The following is a 23,789-nucleotide window of genomic DNA, read 5'->3' as shown; positions in this document are numbered from 1 at the left end:
TGGTGTTATGTATTATATCCTCATATTTTACTAGGGAGGCATAGAGAGAGATGAAGTAAGAGAGATGAAGTCACTCCCCAAAAGATCTTATAGCTTATAAGGGTACTATTTCATATAGTTTGACTGCAGATTTCACACTTAACTATGATACTTACTGCAATATTGGTGTTGTCCTTTTCTGCTCTGATACAAGTAACTCTAAAGAAATCTGACTCAGATGATTTGAAACATGGGACATGAAAGAAGAAGTGTTATTCACATTCCTAAAGTAGAGCTTATACCAGACTGCTTGTGCCTGTTTAATTTGCAGTTGTGTCCCCAGTACTTAGACCTGTGTTGGATCTTGGGTACTTGGAAAGTACTTGTTGTAGTTTGAAGCAGAAGGTGAGAGTGTGGCCATAACTCCAAGATCCTTAAAATGACTTAAAAATTACTGAATTAGGCTAAAAAAGAAAAAAGTACAAAAGTGCTGGAGGAAAGTAATTCAGTAAGAATGATGTTGTAATAATCCAGATTAAGAAGTATCAGAATCTGAATGTAAGTCCACGCAATGAGGATGAAAAGTGAGGAGCCTTTATTTATATAAAGAAGAGAAAAGATTTAAAACTATGAGACATGGGATATAAAGAGACTGTAAAGATTTAATTGTTATTCTAGAGTTACTTTTTAAGATGTTGCAATAGCAGTAGCTAATGTTTTTGTTAAGTGGATTGGTGTGTTTTTCAGTTAATCCTTAGAATAACCTCTGCTAAATTTAGAGGGTTTGTGTACATGAAACTTAACCACAGCAATATAGCTAAGTAGTGAAAGAACAAATTCAAATTCAGGTCTGACTCTAAAGCCACATTCTAATTGTTAGATTGTTTGACATGATCTTATGTTATGTAAATTAGGCTTTGGGGGTGTTTAAGGGAAATATTACAGAAGAAAGATATATTGCTGCCACATATAGTTATATGACACATACATCTTGAAAATCTTGGACTGAAACAAGATGGTTAATGTAGTTTTGTGTGTCCAGTTTAATATTAGCAGGTAATAGCTTATTGGACCAAGGATACTAGCTAGGATGTTGATGCTTGGAAAGAGATTTTGAAACTTTATCATATATTACATTTCCAAGTGCATTGTTTTTTCATATACGATATTTCAGAAGTTTGACTGTAGGGAGCTCAACCAAGAATATAGTAATAGCCATGAATTAGGAAACATGTAAAGGATTCTGGCAGCTATTAAAACTTTTCGTAAGGATTTCTTCTGTACTTTGAGGTATTCAATTAAAAAATTCTCTTTAAAGACAAAGAATTAAATGCTTGGTAAAGAGTGCTTTGAGTACATGGTATAAGTGTTCCTGAAGGTTTATATGGCCTTTAAAAATTATGGATATGGTGGTGCATGCCTGTCATCAGCTACTCTGGTTCCTGAGGGAGAAGAATTGCTTGAGCCCAGAAGATTAGGGCCAGCTAGGGCAATATAGCCAGATCCCAACTCTTAAAATAAATAATAAATTAGAATAAGTAAATAAAAGTTACTGGTTTTTCTTACTCACTTCACTCTTATCATGCTGCTAAATTTTTTTAAAATTGAAGCTAGGCTTCACAAATTAATTGGGAACAGTGAACTAACAAAATAGTGGACAAGGATCACCAGGGATTCTAGAAGATATAATCAGTGTAATCAGTGCTTCACATGGTAACAATAATGATTAAAATAGATCAGAATGATAAAAGGGCTTAGTTTATGCCTTGTATGTTTGTATTCTGTCTCTGTGTCCTCCCCACGCCCCCTTGTACTGGGGATTGAATTCAGGAGCGCTTTACCACTGAGCTACAGCCTTTACATTTTTTAGTCTGAGGTAGGGTCTTACTAAGTTGCCCAGGCCAGCCTCAAACTTGCAATTTTCCTGCCTCAGCCTCCTGAGTCACTGAGATTACAGGTGTGCACTACCATGCCTGGCTGCCTTGTGTGTTGTGTGTGTGTTTTTAATTTTATATTTTTTTAGTTATAGATGGATGCAATGCCTTGTTTTATTTATTTATTTTTATGTGGTGCTGGAGATTGAACTCAGTGCCTCACACATGCTAGGCAAGTGCTCTAACACTGAGCCACAACCCCATGCCTGCCTTGTGTGTTGTAAAGAATGAAATATTTAAGGAAAATATTTCAATTTACCAAAATGAAAGCTTGTAGGGATCATCAATTAAATGAACGTGTCACATACTGTTTCTGTGACCCCAGTTTAGAACCAAGTCGTCAGGTAGTGACATGTAATGTAAATTCAGAATTGAATTTAATAGAAATTTAGTGGTGACAATAGAGTTCCTTTAGTTTAAAGAAACAAGAGTTGTGACTTAACAGGCAGAATATAGTATTCTAATACTTTTCCTTCCTTCCCCTTCTTTCTTCCTTCCCTCTTTCCTTCCACTGGGGATTGAACCCAGGGCCTTGTGCGTGTGCTCTCTCTTTGAGTTATACCTGCAGCCCTATATTTTATGTTCTAAAACTCTTCTGAAGAAAAAACATCAATTTGTGCCTTTTAAAAGTAGTGTTTTACAAATACGGTTTCCATCTTAGGGGAAAAGTTCATTTTATTAGTAACATTTTTCTTAAGTAAGGCAAAGTATAATACTATGTTTAGTTCAGTTGTGGTTCTGTAACTCTTCCCCTTATATTATTAATTTTTAAGAAAATCTTGGAAACATTTGAAGCAGTGTATCAGAATTATTATTATTTTTTTGGAATTCATACTTCTGGAACTGCAGTACACGAGGTGCTAAAATTGTTTTGCCGTAACCAATAACCAGTATTATGTATTCCATTTGACAAGCACATTTTGTGTTTGGGGGGACGGCACGGGGAAAGTGATGAGGTCTTGCTCTGTTGCCCACACTGGCCTGGAGCTAATGATACTCTTGCTTCAGCATCCTGAATAGCTGGTTACAGGCTTGTACCACTATACGTGACTCTCATTTGTTTTAAAATGTGTAAATTCAGGTGTGTGTGCGTGTGTGCGTTTGCATATAAACCATATTATATATGTAGATATACACATACACATTAAAGGACTTAAAACTCTCTTTATAATGTATTTCCATACCACTTTTAATTAGACAAAATAGAAAATCATACTTGTAGGATCCTTTAAATTGTCTCACTTCACAAGATAACAAGATTTTTCTTATATAATACAGAAATTTATACACATTTCTAGAAACAAATGTCATGCTGGACCTGTGGGTTATATTCTTATGGATCCTCTGATAGAGGAAGAGTAGGGTGAGTGGTTAGAATTGGAAGCTCCCAAGCCATAGTCTTCTCTGCTTGCTGAAATGGTAGAGAAAGCTAAATACTGCTGAAAAAACGATTCCGCTATTTTCCAAATTTATTATTCTTGTGTATAGAAGCTGAATGGTCATATATTTTAGATGTTCCTTTGGAAAAAAGAAAATACTTGTAATAACTATTGGAAATGTGAAGAAATTCTTAAATCTCTAAGAAACAAAGTATAAAATTAGTGTATACTAAAGATCAGATGATTTGCCTTCAGCTATGCCAATAAAATTGTTTCCTTGAATAAAATTTTACTATTGACAGCTGCATCTGATATGTAGCAATAGCATTATGTTTTCACAGAGTATCAGTTTTGTTTTCCTAAAACAATACCACCTATTTGCTTCTATTAGAAAATTTCAAAATTTTCTCACAAGATAATAAAAAATGTATCTGAACAAAAAATACTTAATGGTACCAGAAAACAACACAAAAAAATTCCTCTCTTAACAAATTAAAAAAACCTCTTATTTGGGTATTAGCAGTGAGCATAATTTTTATGTGTTTTGGTTACTTAAAGATTTTTAGTTTTTCTGTATTGCTTCATTTATTCAGTAAACATGTATTGACTAACTGATATGTACTGAGCAACTAGATAAACTGAAAAAAAAACATAGATAGCTAATCATCTTAAAGCTTTCATTCTACTTGGGAAGCACATAATACATAATAACATACTAAATAAGCAAATTGTTAGAAAGTAAGTGCTGTAGAGAAAAAAAATTAAAAAGGAAATGAAGATTGTGCTGATGGTTGAGGCAGATTTCGTTATTCTATAAGAAAATCAGCGATGGCCTTACTTCAGATGGAATAAAAAGAAAATTATGAAAATAGTTGATATGATTTAATGTTTTTCTTCCTTTAGCTGGAATAGTCAAATGATTTCAGTTCGTGAAGCCAAAGCCATTCCGAGGCCTGATGGTATTGAATGGAGAAATAAATACATCTGTGTAGAAGGTAGTTTTCCCATGATTACTCTATTTACCATCCAGTTATCATCATGGTACCAAATTGCTTGACTAATTTCAGCTTGTATTGCAGTTAAAAGTAATATATTTATGTTTTGAAGTGATTTACAGGTCTTGTAGTTTTAAAATTTTAATCATTTAAAATTCTTTACTTATGAGAATAATAAACACGAATGAATAATCTTTCTGTTGGTGAGAGTTGAACAGGCTTTGTGCATTCCTCCTACTTGTGGTTGATTGAAAATGTCATGATTTACAGATAGGGAAAATATCTTTATATGATGATTCTTATTGAAATAAAATGATCTATATTCGTTTACACTGAAAATATTGTTATTTAATGCAAACCAGATTTTTCTGAACTTAATTTTACTATGACAGTTAATGTGAAAGTAAATTCTTTTCTCTAAAATTAATTTGTGTAGTTGAGACATTTTCTTTGAATCAGTAGTAAACTGACTTCAAGATGCACAATAAAGAGCACTCGCCTAGCATGCATGCCACCCTGGGTTGGATTCCCAGCACTGGGGAAAAAAAAAAAAAAAAGAGGCAAAATTGTTCTCTTAGATGCCAAATTGAAGACCTTTGTAAATCTCAAGGTAAAAAAAAGAAAATAATTGAGAATCATTGTAGAAAATATCAGATTTAGAATATTTTAGTCTTGAATTACATGCAACATCTTAAAAGAGTTTGTGAATAGGAATTTAAATCTGCTTTGGTATTTGGTTTGTTAATAAATTGTACAGAGAGTATATGTTATTTTAGTTACTTGTGTTCTTTTGAATATTAAACACTGTTTTAAAGTGTTATGCATGATGTGCACTACACTTTGGCATATGGCCTTGTCCTATTTTTTTAAAAAAAAACACAATTACTGTGACAACAAACACCTTTTTAAAAATAGCCTTTCTAAGCAATACAAAATAAAGAAGCTTTTAAAATTATGGGCCTTCTTGGATTATATGACTAATCTAAAGCAAACCCTTCTCACATTTCCTATTCTTTCATACTTTTTCCAGGTCTTTTCCCTCAGCTACCATTTCTCTTTCTAGTAACTTCATTCTTTTTCTCCCTATCCCTCTCTTTCAGCTTTAAGACATTTATAGATGTTTTCATCTTTGAAAAATATTCTTGGCTTGATCCTACTGGTTTTTCTAAGTACTTGCCCTCCCCTTTTACAGTGTCCAAATTCTTAATCTGTAGTACATTTTGCCTTCTGACATTATTTCAGTCATTCCATCTCACTCCTAATGACTTCAGTTTTCCTTCTCAGTGTTTCAGTTTCTTTGTCCTCTTCTTGTTTCTTTATCTCCATATATGGATCCTTCTACCATATCTTATGGGTGAAGGAGAGAATGGACATGACAGGTAGATGTGGGAAGCACACAAACTGTTTATTTTCTTCCTGTCTTCTATTCCAGTCCTCTTCTTTCTCTGCTAAATTTCTTATAGTAGTTACTGTTCTTACTATATTTTTTCTAAACACACACTTACACGCTAACTCCCTGCATTGTGTTCTGTTTTCTCCAGTGTTGAACTTCTGCATGAAAGGAGTATTGACCTACTTCCTGCTGGACAAAAATCAGCTTTTAAATTAAATTTAAACTTCAAATTACCTTCTTTTGGCCTTTGACATTGGGTACCTCTCTTGGATAGAGTTCTTTCTGTTTTCTTTCTTCCTTTCCTTTCCTTCCCTCTCCTCCTCTGTCCCTCCGCTCCCTGTGTGGTCTCCCCAACTCAACCACTGAGTCCTTTTTATTAAGAGACAGGATCTTGCTGAGTTACTTAAGGCCTTACTAAGTTAAATTGCTGAGGCTGGCTTTGAAAGCAATCTTCCTGCCTCAGCCTCTTGAGCTGCTGGGATTAAAGGCTGTGCACAACTGTGCCAAGCCAAGTACTTTATTCTTTTTGATAACTTTATTCTTTAACTTTTCCCCCTTAGGGTAGATCCTTGACCCTCTGCAGTTCTTCAGAAATCTTATACACTTTTATGATTTAGAATTAACTTACTTTGATAACTTTCATTTTTTTTACTTGAATTCTGTCTATATTAGATAGCTGATTAACTGTGTGAAACTTATCTGAATGCTTAAATTTAATAAAGATATTAGGCCGAACCATATGAAATTGCTGTTATTGGTCAAACCCCATCATATATTGGCAATTTTACATAAGCTAAAAATTTTCTTGGGTTGAGGACATAACTCAGGGATAGAGCACTTGTCTGACGTGGGTGAACCCCTGAGTTTGATCCCCAGCACCTTCCCCTCAAAAGAGAAAAGTTTTCATTTCAATAATTTCTTTTTCATATGTGCACTTAATATTGCAGAACCTTTTGATGGGACAAATACAGCCAGAGCTGTGCATGAAAAACAGAAGTTTGACATGATCAAGGATCAATTTTTAAAGGTAAATAGTGCATCAAATTAACTCTAGAAACATTAGTGGAATAGTATGCTCTACAAATGAATATATATTATATATTGTTGTAAAGCCATTAATGTAATGTAATAGGGAATTTATTACTTGAATATAATACACTTTTTCCTTAAAGCCAGCTCTGTTTTCTTTCACATGGCTTTCACTTTTTTGGAAATAAACATTTTTATAGGAAGCTTATTAAACTCCCAGAATAATTGAATAAAGCCTAATGGATTCCTTTCCTTGCTTAAAATATCATGGTATTTTTTTATAGCCTTAAAAGGAAGCCGTTGTCTAATCCATGCTTTTTTTCCTGCATATTCCCTTGTCACAGGGAACGAAAGTGCCATTTTATCTTTGTTTATATTTTGAAAAGTGTTAAAAATGTTTGCAGTGTGAATTTATTTATCAATAGTGTTGTTAGATAAGGTCCCTGTCTTCATGAAATTCCATAACACGTGGGGAAGTGCACTGATAGAAATGTGAACTGAGACTTAGGAGGAAAAGCTTCATAGAAGAAAAAGATCAGAGAACGGTGTAAATCATTTTATAAGCATAGAAATGGACTTTATTTTAATGATAATTAAAAATTCAGGTATTGTATTATTAGCTGTCCTTCAAATTAGGCCCTCTCAATATGTCAGCCAGTATAGAAAACTTGTTGTGCAGAACTTCTTTAATTTTTTAAAAATTTATTTTATTTTTTTAGTTGTAAATGGACCTTTATTTTATTTTATTTATTTACATGTGGTGCTGAGAATTCAACCCAGTGCCTCATACATGCTAGGCAAATGCTCTACCACTGAGCTACAACCCCAGCCCAGAATATCTTTAATTTTAAAACAGATACCTAAGAAGGAATACTTTTATCTGTAAGATTAAGAACTCAAAAATAGCGTTGCTACCTTTTTTTATTGATGAGTGAGATTTCGTGTAGAATTATGTAGCTGAAAAACCAATATTTTTAGTTATTTGAGCTATTGTGAGAATGAGTTAAAGTAGTGAGCCAGAGTTTTTGCTTGTAAACAGGAATTTCAGGATTTTTTTAAAAAATAAATTCCATTCATTGTTTTCAGTTGCATATATGAAGTGCTTTATCTTAGATTTACTCTCTTCTTAATAAGTAATATTTTTAATTGAAAAAGCTAATAAAGATATGAAAAAGTTAATCAAATAATTGAAGTAATTCTTACTTTCTCAAATCCAAAGGTTTTGTTTTAATTATCTTCCTAGTTTAGACAAAAGTATTTAAGACTGTGAATGTTATTATTGTCCATTTTACCATTTTGTACCACCTTCGTGTGCACTTTTTTTTTTTTTTTGCACTTTTAAATTAATGAATTAGAACCACACAGGTATGGAATTTTAAAATAACATTTTCTTTTTGATTATAAAAACAATACTTGGATGATTTTAAAAACTTGGGAAATAAAAACACAAACAAGAAAGAAGTCATTCAGAAATTTGTCACCTAGAAAGAACCACTATTAACATTCTTTGAAACGCTTTTATACTGTATTCTGCATTATTTTATGTTTTAAGAATGATTTTTTTTTTCTCTCCCAGTCATGGCACAGATTGAAAAACAAAAGAGATTGAACAGTATACTACCTTTAAGAGCTGCTATCCTGAAAAGATAACTTGCCTCTATTTCTTAAATTCTTCTGAGAAATAAAGAACAATAGTTACAGCATGCATTTGTTTACCTCCATCATGGTTTCTTTTTAATTGTTCCTCTTGTTTCATGTTTTATTTTTAAAAGGACATACTTATATAAAGATGGCATATTTTATTATAACATTTCCTAATAAAACCCTTTGATTTAAAAATGTATTTTTGAAGATGTTTACATTGATGATTAGTAATATTATGGCATGAATTTTCAGGCAATCAGATAAAATATATTTTAGGAAATTACCTGAACAAATAAAAAGGTTTTTGATATAATCTTCAGTTAATTATACCACATGCTAATACTGAAGAGCTGTGTAGAATTTTGGAAAGGATCTCACTTGTACATGCTTAAAGTATAATGTACAACAGATAGATTGTTGTTCAAGTCTGTTCTAGAAAAGTGAAGATTGAAGTCAGTTATTCAGTTACTTGAAGCAAAATGAAATATTTTATTTCAGTAAAATCACTGCAGAGTCATGAAATACTGGACAATTGCCTTAAATCTTCACTTGCCTCCCTGGGACAGACTGAGGCTTTTTTGCGTGTCTTTATTAAAAGCATTTCATTAGTACTTCGTGTGCTTTTGAGATTGCTTTAGATTTTATGTTGAAATAACAACACATTTTTGCACTGTAGTAATGTGAGCACTAACTCTTCCAGCAGTTAGTGGATTGTTAAGAATTGTTTTAAGGACTATTGATGTAGACATTTTGAAAAGATTAAGTCTCCTGTGCTTTATGATAGCTGGTGCAATGTGCACTTTTGTTTACTTCCGTTTTCCTGCTTATTTTTCCTGTGACATGAAGCAACAGAACTGAAACATCAAAGTTAAGATTATGTCCTATTTGTAGAATCAGATTTTTTTTTCTGTGTACAATTATAGGACTGTAATCTAAACTGGAATTTTTAGGCAGTTAGCCACTACAAAGTTTTAGATAAGACATAAAGACATAAAAAATCATAAATAAAAAGTTAATGTTTGTAAAAATATCTTTTGTAGTATTTCTTTCCCACATCAAAGAAGTAGTGGTGGCTGCTAAAAAAGCTATAATGTTTATTACAGTTTTTTTTGATTTATGTAAATATTTGTAAATTCGCCAGTGCCTGTAAATTTAAATATGAAAAGTAATCTTAAAAAGTTTTAACTTTTTCAAAAGGACTGCAAACAACTTCTTTTAGACCTACTGTAGTACAGTTTGTACCTCTAATGTATTTTTTTTTTTTTTGGCAGACCAATTCAGAAGCTAAAACTTGCTTTTCTTTTACATGTAAAAGGTGCATATTTTCATTTTAAGTTTAAACTTTTGTATGACGTCAAATGGAATAAAGTTTTTATCTGGAAATTTTCTGTGGAAGTCTTTGCTTTTGAAATGAGATTGAGGCTGATTACTCATTTTCAAGATCACCACCTTTTTCTGAAATCCCCAGGTTAAACTCGGTATTCCTCTTCTGGGTTCCGACATGAGCTTACGTTTGACATATTTTGATATCTCTTTAAACTTTGTAAGTTTATTACCTATGTCCCACATTCACCAGCTCAAAAACTGGCAAAGTACCAAGCACACAGTAGAAACTCAGTCTATGATCATATTTCAGTGTTGTTTTAAATAAGACATAGTTTTTGTGCAATCAGGAATCAGAGGGGATTTATTATTTTAATTGTACATATTTTTGTTACACAGTGTGATTAAATCAAGGTAATTATTTTGTATTTTTATTTCTTTCTCATTAATCTGTGTTTGGAGGCTTCAAGTCCCTTTTTCATGAAATTTGTAATAGGTTATTGTGAACTGCAATCATCTCACTGTGCTGTAGAGCACTGGAAAGTTCATCTAGTTGTTTTGATATCCATTATCCCACCTCTCTCCAGACTCCCTTCCCTCCACCCTTCCTAACCAGTAGTAATCACTATTCCATATTCAGATTGGCTTTTTGTTAACATTCACATGTGAGATAGAATGTGTGGTATACAGTTTTGAGAACCCTTGACTTCCAAAGAGGAGACCAGATAAGCAAGATGTGGGCTGTCAGGTAAGATTTTATCTGCTTGAGGCTCTCCTGCATTAGTCCTTGAGTGGTGGGAACATTGAAGGGTTTTGAGCACTGGATTCACAAGATCCAATGAGGCCTAGGGCCTTTGGGCTTTATTTCAGACAAAACTTAGCCTTCAGCTAATGTGGGTTTAAGATTAGTGGACTCAAGGGCTGGGGAGGTAGCTAAGCTGGTGGAGTGCTTGCCTTGCAAGCACAAGCCCCTGAGTTCGATCCGCCGCAGTACCGCAAAAAAAAAAAAAAAAAGATTAGTGGAATCAATTTCCTGGCTGAACAATCAGGGGTCACCTAGGAAAAAAACACAATTATAAAGAGAGCCAATGTTGGAACAGTGGTTCAAAACTGAGCTTTCAAAACTGGGCAGACCTAGTGGTGTTTCATACCAGGGGAACCGCAAGCAGACTACCCTTTTGAGAGCCTCACAGCTCTGCAATAGTGCTTGACAGTGCCTCATACTAGCAAGCTCTCTGCTCAGGAAGGACTGTTTGGGAGAAAAGACCCATCAAAATATTTTTAAAACCTACCAAACTCGCTCTGAAGGAAAGTGAGACGGGGCTGGAGAGCTTTCCTCCTTTGAAGCCCGGTGCCCCTGGAGCCCGCGCGCCTTGACGTGGGGCTCCAGTTGTCGAAAGAGCCCGCCAGCAATCTGCCAAAACTGGCGGGGGAGGGCTCGGGGAAGCTGGCAGACACGCGGGGAAGAGGAGAGGCTGAGCTCCGGGCCCTGAAGCTTGGTGGCGAAACTTTTTGACGCTTTCTATTTAAAGTCGCGGGGCTTACCCGCCCCCGCTGGGGCAGGGCCGGGCCGGGGCCAGAGGTGCAGTCAGAGGGAGAACACCAGGCGCGGCGCGGGCGGCTCCGACTGGCCAAAGAGACGCGATGGCGAGCAGCGACAGCAACCACGCCACCGAGAGCTTCCTCGGCTCCGACGGGGACGAGGAGGCAGCCCGGGAGCTGGAGAGTGAGGAGGAGTCGGAGGGAGAGGAGGACGAGACGGCAGCGGAGTCGGAGGAGGAGCCCGACGCCAGGTAGCGAGAGCTGCTCTCCCTCTCTCAGGGGGCCGTCGACCTGGCGCCTGGGCCTGGAAATGCTGGCGGGGAGGCAGGTGCTTCGCAGGGCAGCTTGCCTCTTCCCGTCTTGTGTTTTCCTTTCCTTTTAAACCTCTGGAGTTCATTTCCCTGGAGCTAAGCACTTCTGTCTGGGGCGCACTGCCTTTTAAAGAACTTGAAGGTGAAGGTGCTTACTGTTAGCTGGAATGACAGGCCCACCTGCAGCCAAGTTCACTATACCCCACCTCCCTCTGGTAACTCGTAACTCTGGCTCTGGTAACTCAGGGCTCTTGTCTATTCTTGGAGATATACTTAATGTCCTGCCTAACTGCAGAACTGTGCAGCAACACTTACATCTGACCCAAGGCACAGGAACAATCTTGAAAGCCTGAGTCAGAGAGGAAGGGGTTGGGGGCTTAGGCAGAGAGGGCTACTCTGGTGTCTTTAAATAAATGGTATCTCCTGGGTCTGTAGCAGTGGACCACGTTGTCATAAGGGGACTTTATTTTGGCACAAAGACCTATAAATTTTTTTTGGAAAAAGGAAGTAAGAGTTCCATTAACCCCTTTTCTTAAATTCCTTGTGGTTGCAAATATCTACTTTTCTGTGAATGAGAACTCAATTAATATTATATTTAAAAGATGGGCCTCCCTCCACTTTGATCTCCTACCCACCTTCATGTAGGCCCTAAAATGAGAATAGTAGGGTTTATCTCCTTTGGGGTTTGTATCTACCTTTGTTTTCTAAGTAGAGGTGTTTTATATTTTTCCTGAGTGTCAGACGAAGGTGTTTCTTCCTAAATCTGTTCATATCAGTAGAAAGACTTGGAAAATGGCAGGTGTATATGTACCAGTTTAGAATGTATGTTTTACCCAAAGTTAGAAGTACTGTCCAACCGAAGACCAGATCTGAAGCTGAAGAAGCAGTTCATAGAGTGACATTGATTAGGGCAACTGGTCATTCAGATAAGCCTTGAATATTGGTCACAGGTTTACCAGCAACTACCAGAAGATCTGGTATTGCGATACCCCCTTTTCACTCTTCCTGCTAAGGATTGCTTTAGCTATTCTGGGTTTCTTATTCTTCCAGATGAATTTCATAATTGTTTGCTCTATTTCTGTAAGGTACATCATTGGGATTTTAATTGGAATTGCATTGAATCTGTATAGCACTTTTAGGACTCCCATAGCATAAGAAATAAAAGCAAGAATCAATAACTGGGATAGATTCAAACTAAAAAGCATTCTCTCAGCAAAGGAAACTATCAGCAATGCGAAGAAAGAGCCTCCAGAGTGGGAGAAAATTTTGCCAATCATACTTCAGATAGAGCACTAATCTCCAGAATCTATAAAGAACGCAAAAAACTTTACACCAAGAATACAAATAATCCAGTCGACAAACGGGCTAAGGAAATGAATAGACACTTCACAGAAGATCTACAAGCAATCAATAAACATATAGAAAAATGTTCAACATCTCTAGTAATAAGAGAAATGCAAATCAAAACTACCTGCGATTCCATCTCACCCCAATTAGAATGGCGATTATCAAGAATACAAGCAACAACAGGTGTTGGCGAGGATGTGGGGAGAAAGGTACACTCATACATTGCTGGTGGGGCTGCAAATTAGTGCAGCCACTCTGGAAAGCAGTGTGGAGATTCCTTAGAAAACTTGGAATGGAACCACCATTTGACCCAGCTATCCCACTCCTTGGCCTATACCCAAAGGACTTAAAATCAGCATACTACAGAGATACAGCCACATCAATGTTCATAGCTGCTCAGTTCACAATAGCCAGATTGTGGAACCAACCTAGATGTCCTTCAGTTGATGAATGGATAAAGAAAGAATGATAAAATTATGGCATTTGCAGGCAAATGGATGAAATTGGAGAATATCATGCTAAGTGAGATAAGCCAATCTCAAAAAACCAAAGGACGAATGATATCGCTAATAAGTGGATGATGACACATAATGGGGGGAGGGAGGGGTTAAAGTTAGGGTTAGGGAGGGGGGCAAGAATGGAGGAAGGAAGGACTGTATAGAGGGAAAAGAGGGGTGGGACGGGTGGGGGGAAGGGAAAAATAACAGAATGAATCAAACAACATTACCCTATGTAAATTTATGATTACACAAATGGTATGCCTTTACGCCATGTACAGAGAAACAACATGTATCCCATTTGTTTACATTAAAAAAAGAGAAAAAATTTATTTTGTATTTTTTGTCCATGTTTTGTTTTGATTAATTTGATATTTTATTTTATTCTCCTACTTGCTTTTTTTGTGAGCAGATACCTAGGGAATTATCTCTTTCGTTGCCAAGTTGCTCAGAGTGCCTCAGCCTTCTTACAGTGAATATTCTAAATATGGTAAAAGAAAACATTTTAAGGGCTGGGGAGACAGCTTAGTTGGTAGAGTGCTTGCCTTGCAAGCACAAGGCCCTGGGTTCAATCCCCAGCACCGCAAAAAAAAAAAAAAAAGAAAACATTTTAAAAGATGGGTGAGACTTTTGCCTGGTCATGTCCATGGAGAACTAGAGTGGAAGAGACTGAAAACAAGGGAGAGATTGAAAAACTGATGGTGGTATTTGCCCTAGATGAACAGAGGGCTTAAATACAAAAGTATTAGTAGAAGGATTATCTTTGAACATGGGAAGGAAATAATTTGTCTGAAGAGGTAAAGAAATTTTCTTCATATCTCTTAGTTTGCACGTCTTTTAGGAAGCTAAACTTATCTGCTAGAGAAAGTGAGATAAGTTTAGGGAGCTTGAAGAAGGAAGTAAAGATTATGGAATGGTATGAAGAATGGGAACAGTATCTACCTAGAGACATAAAAATAATTGCTGAGTGATGCTAACTAAAGGCACGCTATAAATTGGAAAGACTAGGTTTTTAATTTTTAAAATTTTGTCTCTTAGTAGCTTAGATGTAAGAGCAGAAAGAGTGGTTTTTGTATTGACCTAAGGTGAGGATTTTGCTGCACAGGTTTAGAGCATGGCAAGGGAATGAGATTGCTAAGGTATGATAAAATAGATTCAAGGGATGTATTTTGGTATCAGACTGCATAGGGAAGCATATCACATCATTCAGTGCTGAATTGGGAGAAAATGGATTCAAGGGAGTCTCCATCTCTTGTGTATCTAAAGCAGGTATGAGAGGAATAAGAAAGTTGGACAGGAGATTGAAGCCAAGATAGTATTTTGGAATTTAAAATTTCAGAGACAGAGCAGTTCTAGTTTATTGTAAAGACCACATTGTCATTAGGAGTATACACTGATGAAAAGTCTTGGTGTAAAAGAAGTTCAGAAATGTGGTTTTTGTGATAGGACCCCATTACAGATAAGGAAATCACTAGCAGTGGTGGTAAGAGTTGGGCTGGAGGGACAAGTGTTAACCCAATAGGTAGACAAGGAAGATAATTTGATGGTAGTCTCCTCTGAAGAAGTCAGGGTTCATATTTGTGTTGTGAAAATAGAGAAGAGAGTAGTTTTCATGAGCATAGAATACCGGGGACTTCTGAGTCTTTTATATTTGGTTTGTGCATGTGAATACCAAGGGCTTGACAAACTTCTTTAAAGCACTAGATAGTAAATAAAGGGGATACCACTCATATGGTTTCTACTGCAAATTTTTGTTTGTTTTACTAACTCTTTAAAAATATAAAAACTATTATTTACTCATGGGTCATGCAGAAAACATACAGTGACCAACGGTTGTGGTTTGCTGACCCAAAATTTTACTCACTATAAGTTTTGTATTAGAAAGTGTTAAAAAGATAATATGTTTATTTTAAAAATACTGTCAGTAGACTTGATTTACATTAAGTATGGTAATTATTTTGCAATTCAGAGTGAAACTTTTGCTTCTTTTCCCCTGTGAATTCAAGTTAAGTCAGCAGATACTGGAGTTATTTGAAACATGTCAGCAGCAAATAAGTGACTTAAAGAAGAAAGAACTCTGTCGAACACAGCTGCAGAGAGAAATTCAACTTTTATTTCCACGTATGTTTTTCTACTTTGCATGCTCTTTATGTCTGTGCATTCCTCTTTAAATTTTAAATAATGCCTTATAATTTTCTTCTGTTTCTCTAGAAAGCAGACTCTTTTTGGTTGGGTCCTCTTTAAATGGATTTGGTACCCGGAGCAGTGATGGTGATTTATGCCTTGTTGTTAAAGAAGAACCAGTAAGCACTGAAACCTTTATTCCAAGTGTGTTTCTCATGTTACATCGGTTAAGAAATTTCACATAAAAGTCATTGAGGGAAAGAATTTGCTATATCTTATTTACTTCTTTGCATTTTCTGTTTATTGTAATTCTAGGAAACTCAAGAAATGCTTCTTTTTCATTTAAGTTATATGCTAGCATTAATTTAGTTCTAAATTGTTAAAGTGTGCTTGCTAGCTTCACTAGTAAAGAGCTCTACCTGTATTTGACATGTTATTGGGTTGGATATATTTATCAAAATGCAGCAAAGAAGAGCTTGTGGCAGTGTTATTTTCTTGATATGTTTCCTTTTCATTTGAATTCTCAATGATTCTATTTTAAATCTTTTTTCCCTTGAAAATGCTATGGAGTTCAGAGTTACTAAGTTTTTGAGAAAATAGATTTTACTTAAATTTAAAGTAAGAATCTTGTGATTTATTCAATTTGATATAATTTTCTAAGACATTTTGGCCATGTTCCTTATTTGTATTTAGCAACCAAATTATGTAATTTAATGTTATATTTATTTGAATTTCCTGTTAACTGATCTTTTGTGTACCTCAATACCTTAATTACTGGTGTTAAGTAGCCCTGAAACAGCTGAACTACCAAAGCTTACATTAAGTAAGTTCAGTGTAATTTTCATAGGCCATATTGTTTTGCATCATTAAAAATACAAAAAAAATCTATTAAATAGTTACATATATTTTTAGTATTTTTATTATTCTCCTAAAAATGGTGTCTAGTTACTGAAAATGAGAAATAGATTTATTCCAGGAAAGAAACTCTGGTATTTTTCTATGCTTTAAAGTCATATAAAAGGTTAAGTAAGAAGCAAAAAAACAAAAACAAAAACAAAAAAACCCCTTCAAATTATAAACAAGGAGATCACAAAAGTTTTAATTAAAACTCTCATGTAATTAGACTACACTTAGGTATAGTCTACTAATCTTTCTGTCTTAATTACATGTCCAAATCATGTTGTAGCAGTTATACTCAGACTGAGACACTGTAGATATAAACCTATACTTAAGCAGTTCATAGATTAGAAAGGAAAATAAATTTGAGGTTAAAATTTTGTTTTTATTGGAGGTTACTTTCTTGTACAGTTATACAAAAGGAAAAAGATGACGTATTACTGTTTCAAACTCTTTTAAAGTAGTGTTTTAAGTTTAAAACCAGGAATTGATTTAGAAGTATGGATGTGAAAGATAGCATTAAAGGTTAGCTTTTTGTATGATGTAATCTAGTGTGATTTGGAAAATAACTGAAGAAAAGGATACCTATATGTTTTAATTTTTTGAGATACTTTAAGAAAATGAAACACTAAGCTAAGAAAGATAATTAAAAAAACACTTTATTTTTAACTTTTCAGTGTTTTTTTCAGGTAAATCAGAAGACTGAAGCACGGCATATACTCACTTTAGTCCATAAACACTTCTGTACTAGACTTTGTAAGTCTGACATACGTCCAGTTCATATGTCATCTGATGTAACTATTTAAAATATCTCTTATTTTATTTTCTGGTAAGAATTGTTTGATTTCTGGTCAGGATAGGTATAATGTGAATCCTTTTTTCCCGAATAAATTTCTTTTAAATTTTGATTAAAAAGTGAACCTTTATTTGACGTATCTTTATTAAACTCACTTGCTAAATATCTCACTGGATGCAGTGAGGGATTCAATGATACATCAACTTCAGTTCTTTTTCTCAAAAGGTTATAGAATGTTTAGAAACTAAAGTATGAATAAATAGCCATAATGCAAAGTATCTGAATTGCTGAAAGAGTAATACAATTAAAGTCCCATTAGGTATTCGTGTGAGGGAGAGAGAATTACATCTGTTTTGTAATGTTATCCATCTTTACTTGTTTAAAAATAGTATCCCTGAACATGAGGCCCAAATGTATTACTCCAGCAGAACGCAAAATTGTTAACTTAGACCATTTTATTGCAAGATTTACTCTTTTAATATGCTGACTCTAAACAGATTTTAATCTACATATTGAGCCATCTTGAATAATTTATTTTAAACTTCCACAGAATGTTAAGTAAAGTTGAAATCTCACTGGTTGGGTGATGTTAGTTAGAAAGATGTTTGTCTATTTAGCAGATACTCACTTTGAAATACAAAATCAAGTAATGAGTTTCTGACCTTGAACAACTTTGATTGTAGGAGAGGAATAAATCTTGTGATTTATTTCAGTGGATACAGTTATTGCATCCATGAAATAAAGGAGTAATTCATACCTTAAAAGGTTTTTTAATATTTATGATTAGAGTCATAAAATATTTTTAAAAGGGATCGCATGTCATCTTATTCAATAAACTGGTTTTTTTTTTCCTTATTCCCCCCTTTTGGTATTTGTAGTTAAGGAGACTGGTGATCACTGGGTTTAGTAACTTGCTTGTGAGGCATAGTTTGTTCATGTCAGGACCTATAATTGTTACTCAAAACTTTTAACTCCTAATTTTAGTTTTCATTTAGCCTCACTGAATTCTTGCACATAAATTCTATTTTGAAGCTTGGTGTATTTTATGACCTTGATGACTAAAAACAATTACAGAAAAATTTCATGTTTTTACTAAATTTTTTTTTTATACTTGTAGATGCACAGCATGCCTTTATTTATTTTTTTATGCGGTGCTAAGTATCAAACCCAGGGTCTTAAACATGCTAGGGAAGTGCTCTGCCACTGAGCTACAGCCCCAGCCCCTTTTTTTTTAAAATTCATTTTTATACTCTTTTAAATCTGGTGCTATCCTATTGTGTTGTTAAGAATTTAGGAAATTGCTTGTGTGGGAAAGGTTTGCAGAGTTTCCTCTTTTTACATTCTAAAATATCCTACAACTATATGTACTTTGAACTCAGAATAAATGTTTTAAAAAGTTTGATAGAATAAATTTTTTTTCTGTTAGCATACTTACTTGAATGTGTCCTTGCCTCACATATCATGTTATCAGTAATTTTTACATTAAAAAAATCTTGTTTTAGTTGTAGGTGGACATAATACCTTTATTTATTTTTATGTGGTGCTAAGGATCAAACCGATGTCCTCACGCATGCTAGGCGAGCGCTGAACCACTGAGCCACAACCCAGCCCTATTTTTTTACATTTAAGATTCTTTGTGAAGACTATTTTGTGGCTATCATTTCTTACTGTATGCCATACCAGAATTTAGCTACCCCTCTGTTGCTAGGCTAGGTGTTTTTACTTTTATAATGTTCTGATGAGTTTCTTTATAGGTACTATTAGATTTTAGTACCTATTACCATTAGTACCACTTATGAAAATAACCATAATACAAAGCCTTTAAATGATATTACTTGATTCTTCAGTTGTAGAATTTAATAATCCTTATTTCTTTACTTTCTTTCTCAAAGAGCATGTTAAATTGTTTTGGTTTAGTAAGATAGTGTTTTTAAAAATATGCATTGTAATACTATGAATTTGAAATACTTGCAGATGTTCACTTTATGTTTTCTCCTTCAGCTGGCTATATTGAGAGACCTCAGTTGATTCGAGCAAAAGTGCCAATTGTGAAGTTCAGGGATAAAGTCAGGTAAGTAATTACTGACCTCTCTATTTTCAGTTGATTTAGATTATTTTTAAATATTCATGTAATTTATATAGCTAAGAATGTATATTGTACCACAGCAGGTTGTCTTCATCATCTTTTAAAAATTGGTTGGTTTTTGAAATAATTTTTTAAAATAGTCTCAGTAATCTTCCTCATGCTTAACTATACTTATTCTGCTTGATATTTGAGTATTTGAGACTATCTAATTTAAAGAATATACACACTTTATATATGGATTTTAAAAGATCTCTTACCTTTGGGAAATGTACTTCATTCTCCAGAACATAATCTTAATTGATAAAATCTGATGTTCACATATACCAGTTTGTTATAAATATATTTATCATTAAACAGGTTATGTTTCATTTTAATGAAAGATATAATAACCTAGAATAGTAAACATAAAAGAAAAACAGCAAAATGTACTTACTCCATTTAAAAATTTATTTTTTTCCTATATATTTTTTCAGCCTGGGATCTGAATTCCTTAAGAATGTTGGATTAGAATCTTTAATATAATATCTGAATGTAAAATATCAGTGGTTAGGTGTTTATTACTTGATTAACTAAAAAGATTTGTTGTTTTCTGAAAATAGAATTGTGTCAAATCAGGTTTTTCAAGCCCAGTTTTGCAAATGTAATACTAAAATTATAGATACAGACAAGCATACACATATACAGAGTTGAGCTTTCTGTGGATTCTTCATGTAAGAATTTGCCTACTTGATCAAGTTTATTTGTATTCCTCTACATCAGTGTTCTTTTACTTTAGTGGTCATTTGAGGACATGCACAGAATGGTAAAATTTTTCATATCCTAATATTCATGTTCCCAACTGAGATTGAATAAGGTGGCACTCTGCCTTCTTTTTTCACTTTTCATACTTCAAACAGAGGTCCTCACAGTCTACTTCATACCAGATTTTTCACATTTTTATTTTTTTCACTGTTTAGTGTGCTCTCAGGTACCAGAGTGTACTAGCTTGTATTCCTAAGTGGAAGAAGGCTGTGATATGCTCAAGAGAGAAAACATGTTAGATATACACCAAATTTATTTTTCCTGGACAAATTTTTTTTCTTTCTTTTTTATTGTTTTGAGGAGTAGGGGATTGAACCAAGGACTTTGTACATCCTGTTGAGTTCACTGTTGATAAATCAACAATGTATGTTAATTCAGTGTCTTTAAACAGAAACACAATATGTCAAGGTTATGTATTGATGTTATTATATATATTATCAAGCTGGCAAAGTTTAACCCTGTATTTTCCCCAGAAGTAATGGATCAGTATTTGATTATTTAACCTTTGTATCAATTTTATAGAACATAACTTGTGAATTCAAGAATTGATTTATTGTATCAATTATTGTAGTGCTGAGGATCAAAAGCCAGCCTCAAGCTTGCCACAAACATTCTACAACTGAGCCACATTCTCAGACCTAATGGGAATTTTGGCTCAAATTTAAACAAATGATAATACCTGGCTCAAAGGCCTTCCCTCCACTAATTTAAACATCCATCCAGTATATAAATATTTATTGACTTTCTATCAAGTGAAAGTGTTAGCAATTTTAAAAGTTGTGAAATATATAGAGATAACCTAAGTAAAAAACTAGCTAATTATAATAAACTAAAATAAGGTATAATTGTATTATAATTACATAAACAATTTAATTCTTTTTATTTAAGATTATTATACAAACTTTTAAAAGTGTTCTCTATGCCCACCATTTTACAATTTTTTTATATTTACCATAAAACGAAAAACAAACACTCACTGATAAGTGGATGATGACACATAATGGGGGGTGGGAGGGGGGCAAGAAGAGGAAGGAAGGAGATAAGGACTGTATGAGGGAAAAGAGGGGGGGGGGGGGGGGGGAAGGGAAAAAATAACAGAATGAATCAAACAACATTACCCTATGTAAATTTATGATTACACAAATGGTATGCCTTTACTCCATGTACAAACAGAGAAACAACATGTATCCCATTGTTTACAATAAAAAAAAAAAACCCTCTACTTCTGATACTCAAAGATAACAGATATTAATATTTTGGTATAGCCTTTCAATCTCTTTTCTATATGCATGTATAAGCTTTTAAAAAGCAAGATTGAGATCTATTATATTAAACATATACATGAATATTTGTTTGTCATTAAATATTTTTGGTAGCATCATTTTTAATGGCTTTATAGTATTTTATTGAGTAAATAGTCATTTACTTAACCATTCCCCTATGTTTGAACATTTGGTTTGTTCTAATTTTTACCTACTGTAAATAGCATTTTGTGCATAAAAGTCTTTCCGTATTTAGGGTTACTTAGTATTTTTAGAAGTAGTATTTGAGGCAAGTGCTGTGAATAGTTTTTAAACTCTGAATTCATATTTTTGGAAAAGCTTTTTTTTTTTCCTCATCTGGTGCTGGGGATTGAACCCAGTGCATGCTAGGCAAGCATTCTATTACTGAGCTACATTTCCACTCCCTTGGAAAAGTTTTTAATTGCTGACTAGTTTCTACCTAAGTGGTTTTTCATCTCTTTTGAGTTATGTGGAGGAAGCACAAACTGGCTTAAGTGTTAGAAGCAGCATACTTACACAAGGATAACTAAAGAAAGTAACTCTCTTGTTACCATAAGTTCCCCAAAGTCAGATAATATGTTTGAAGTGTTAATACCCCTATCCATTTTTATTAATAGGCAGGGATAATGGAAAGATTATGAGATTGCTTTGGCTTTCCAAACCAAGAAAAACTGAAATGGTAAATTTCAAATTTTATAATTAAAAGCTATAGAAAGGATTTTTATTCATTTTGACAGTATTCTACAGAAGAATTTAGAAGAAATTGAATCTTATGTGGATATAAGCAGAGGTGACTTATATAAACTAATCCTTTCTTGCTTGTGGATGCCATCATTATTATAGATTCTGTCATTATTGCCGTGTTTTCTAAGTGTATATTGAATGATATTTTGCTTTCAAAGAAGTAACTCTTCACTTGTTTTAGTATTATAGCTATTCCCAGGTATCAGGAGTTACATTTGACATAGTTTACCATCCTTTTTAGAGGGAATATAATATGTAATGTGAGCCTTTATTCCTTAATTTTTTCACTTTCATTTTATTTGACTTTCTCCTGTTGTTTTAAAGTATATAATACTGTAGTTCTCCATTACTTGAGAGCCTATGACTTGATGGGATAGCTTGCCCAGAAATGGTTTTGTTTACGTAATTTTGCTCCTCTGGAAAGATTTTAAGATTTAAAAATTTCTTTTTGTGGTAATTGAAGCTTCATCAATATGTTGTGGAACTTTGAATAATAATCCCAGTTTATATTTTTAATAACACCAAATCACATTAAAATTATCCTGAGTATGTATTTTTTCTTATTTCTTTAGTGCCACATTTTAAAAACAGATCTGAGGCTTTTCAACCCATGCTTTTTGCATCATTAGATGGGTTGACATCAGTTTAATTGCTAGGGAGGGAGGTTTTTGGCTTGAATTGAATTTTTTGTTTTTTGGTTTTGAACAGTTGTGTGGAGTTTGACTTGAATGTAAACAATGTTGTTGGGATAAGGAACACATTCCTTCTCAGAACTTATGCCTACCGTAAGTTTTTGGTTTATTTCTAAATAATTATCAAGTTGTATTTTTCCTTCATTCTTTATTCCTTTTCAAAGATGTTTATTTTTAAGATGTATAGCAATACCACTTTAGTTGTGTTTAGGTGTGATGTGTCTTATTATTTGCAAAATAGGTTGCTACATTAAAATCATTTACTACCAGAATTATATAATCAAATACATTAAAACAATTTTTTTGTAGTTGTAGATGGACAGCATGCCTTTATTTTATTTATTTATTTTTTTATGTGGTGCTAAGGATCGAACCCAGTGTCTTACATGGGCTAGGGAAGTGTTCTGCCACTGAGCTACAGCCCCAGCCTCTCAAATGCATTTTAATAAATGATATTTTTAAAAGGTAAATAAGGTGAGTTTAGAAGTAAGTCACACATTTATAGTGAACACAGCATTTAATATACAGGGAAGTATTGCTTTTTTATTGGCATGGAGTTGGGAAAATATGTAAATTTTCAAAGAAACAATAATATCTTCTTACATTTTTAAGTTTTAATTTTACTTGCAGTTGAAAATCGAGTTCGTCCACTAGTGCTGGTCATTAAGAAGTGGGCAAGTCATCATGAGATAAATGATGCCAGTCGTGGTACTTTGAGCAGCTATAGTCTTGTATTGATGGTTTTGCACTATTTACAAAGTAAGTATTAGAGGGGTTTTCCAACTTAAAACTGAAATGCAGTTAAACTTCATTACCATGTCTTTCCTGTTGACTTTATCTACAAATAGCATTATACTAAAAAGTTCATTCTAAAGTCTACAAAACTGTTTTCTATTTTGTTGCTTTGTATTAATGTTTAAGAAGAGGTATTCCCTGGAAAACATAAGGTTTCACTGTGTTTTATTTTTTGACAGTTTTTCTGTGTCCACTTTT

At 33.9% G+C, this 23,789-nt stretch overlaps 1 protein-coding gene and 1 pseudogene across 8 annotated transcripts in view; both read left to right on the top strand.

The window, feature by feature from the left end:
- The window catches only part of LOC306663454 (poly(A) RNA polymerase GLD2-like), a 33,605-nt pseudogene extending 23,833 nt beyond the window's left edge, over positions 1-9,772 (top strand). The window contains exons 11-13 of the transcript XR_013766685.1: positions 4,196-4,287; positions 6,628-6,707; positions 8,286-9,772. The product of XR_013766685.1 is annotated as a poly(A) RNA polymerase GLD2-like (transcript). The remainder of the gene's footprint in view (positions 1-4,195; positions 4,288-6,627; positions 6,708-8,285) is intronic.
- Positions 1-23,789, top strand: part of TENT2 (terminal nucleotidyltransferase 2) — a 111,007-nt gene that overhangs the window by 62,840 nt on the left and 24,378 nt on the right. For 6 of the 7 annotated variants that reach the window (XR_013764389.1, XR_013764390.1, XM_079143580.1 and 3 more), the window contains 6 exons: positions 15,380-15,494; positions 15,585-15,676; positions 17,072-17,150; positions 19,192-19,261; positions 22,813-22,889; positions 23,427-23,555. Coding sequence is in view for 5 of the 7 variants with exons in the window: in XM_079143580.1 (XP_078999706.1) it covers positions 15,380-15,494; positions 15,585-15,676; positions 17,072-17,150; positions 19,192-19,261; positions 22,813-22,889; positions 23,427-23,555 (562 nt within the window). In the remaining 2 variants the exon portion in view is untranslated. The remainder of the gene's footprint in view (positions 1-15,379; positions 15,495-15,584; positions 15,677-17,071; positions 17,151-19,191; positions 19,262-22,812; positions 22,890-23,426; positions 23,556-23,789) is intronic. The other variant, XM_079143581.1, reaches the window with a different exon arrangement.

This window comes from Sciurus vulgaris (genome assembly GCF_902686455.1).
Source record: "Sciurus vulgaris genome assembly, chromosome: 6".
NCBI classification, from domain to species: Eukaryota; Metazoa; Chordata; class Mammalia; order Rodentia; family Sciuridae; genus Sciurus; species Sciurus vulgaris.
Note: the sequence above shows the minus strand (reverse complement) of the source record. Positions and strands in the feature narration are given on the sequence as shown.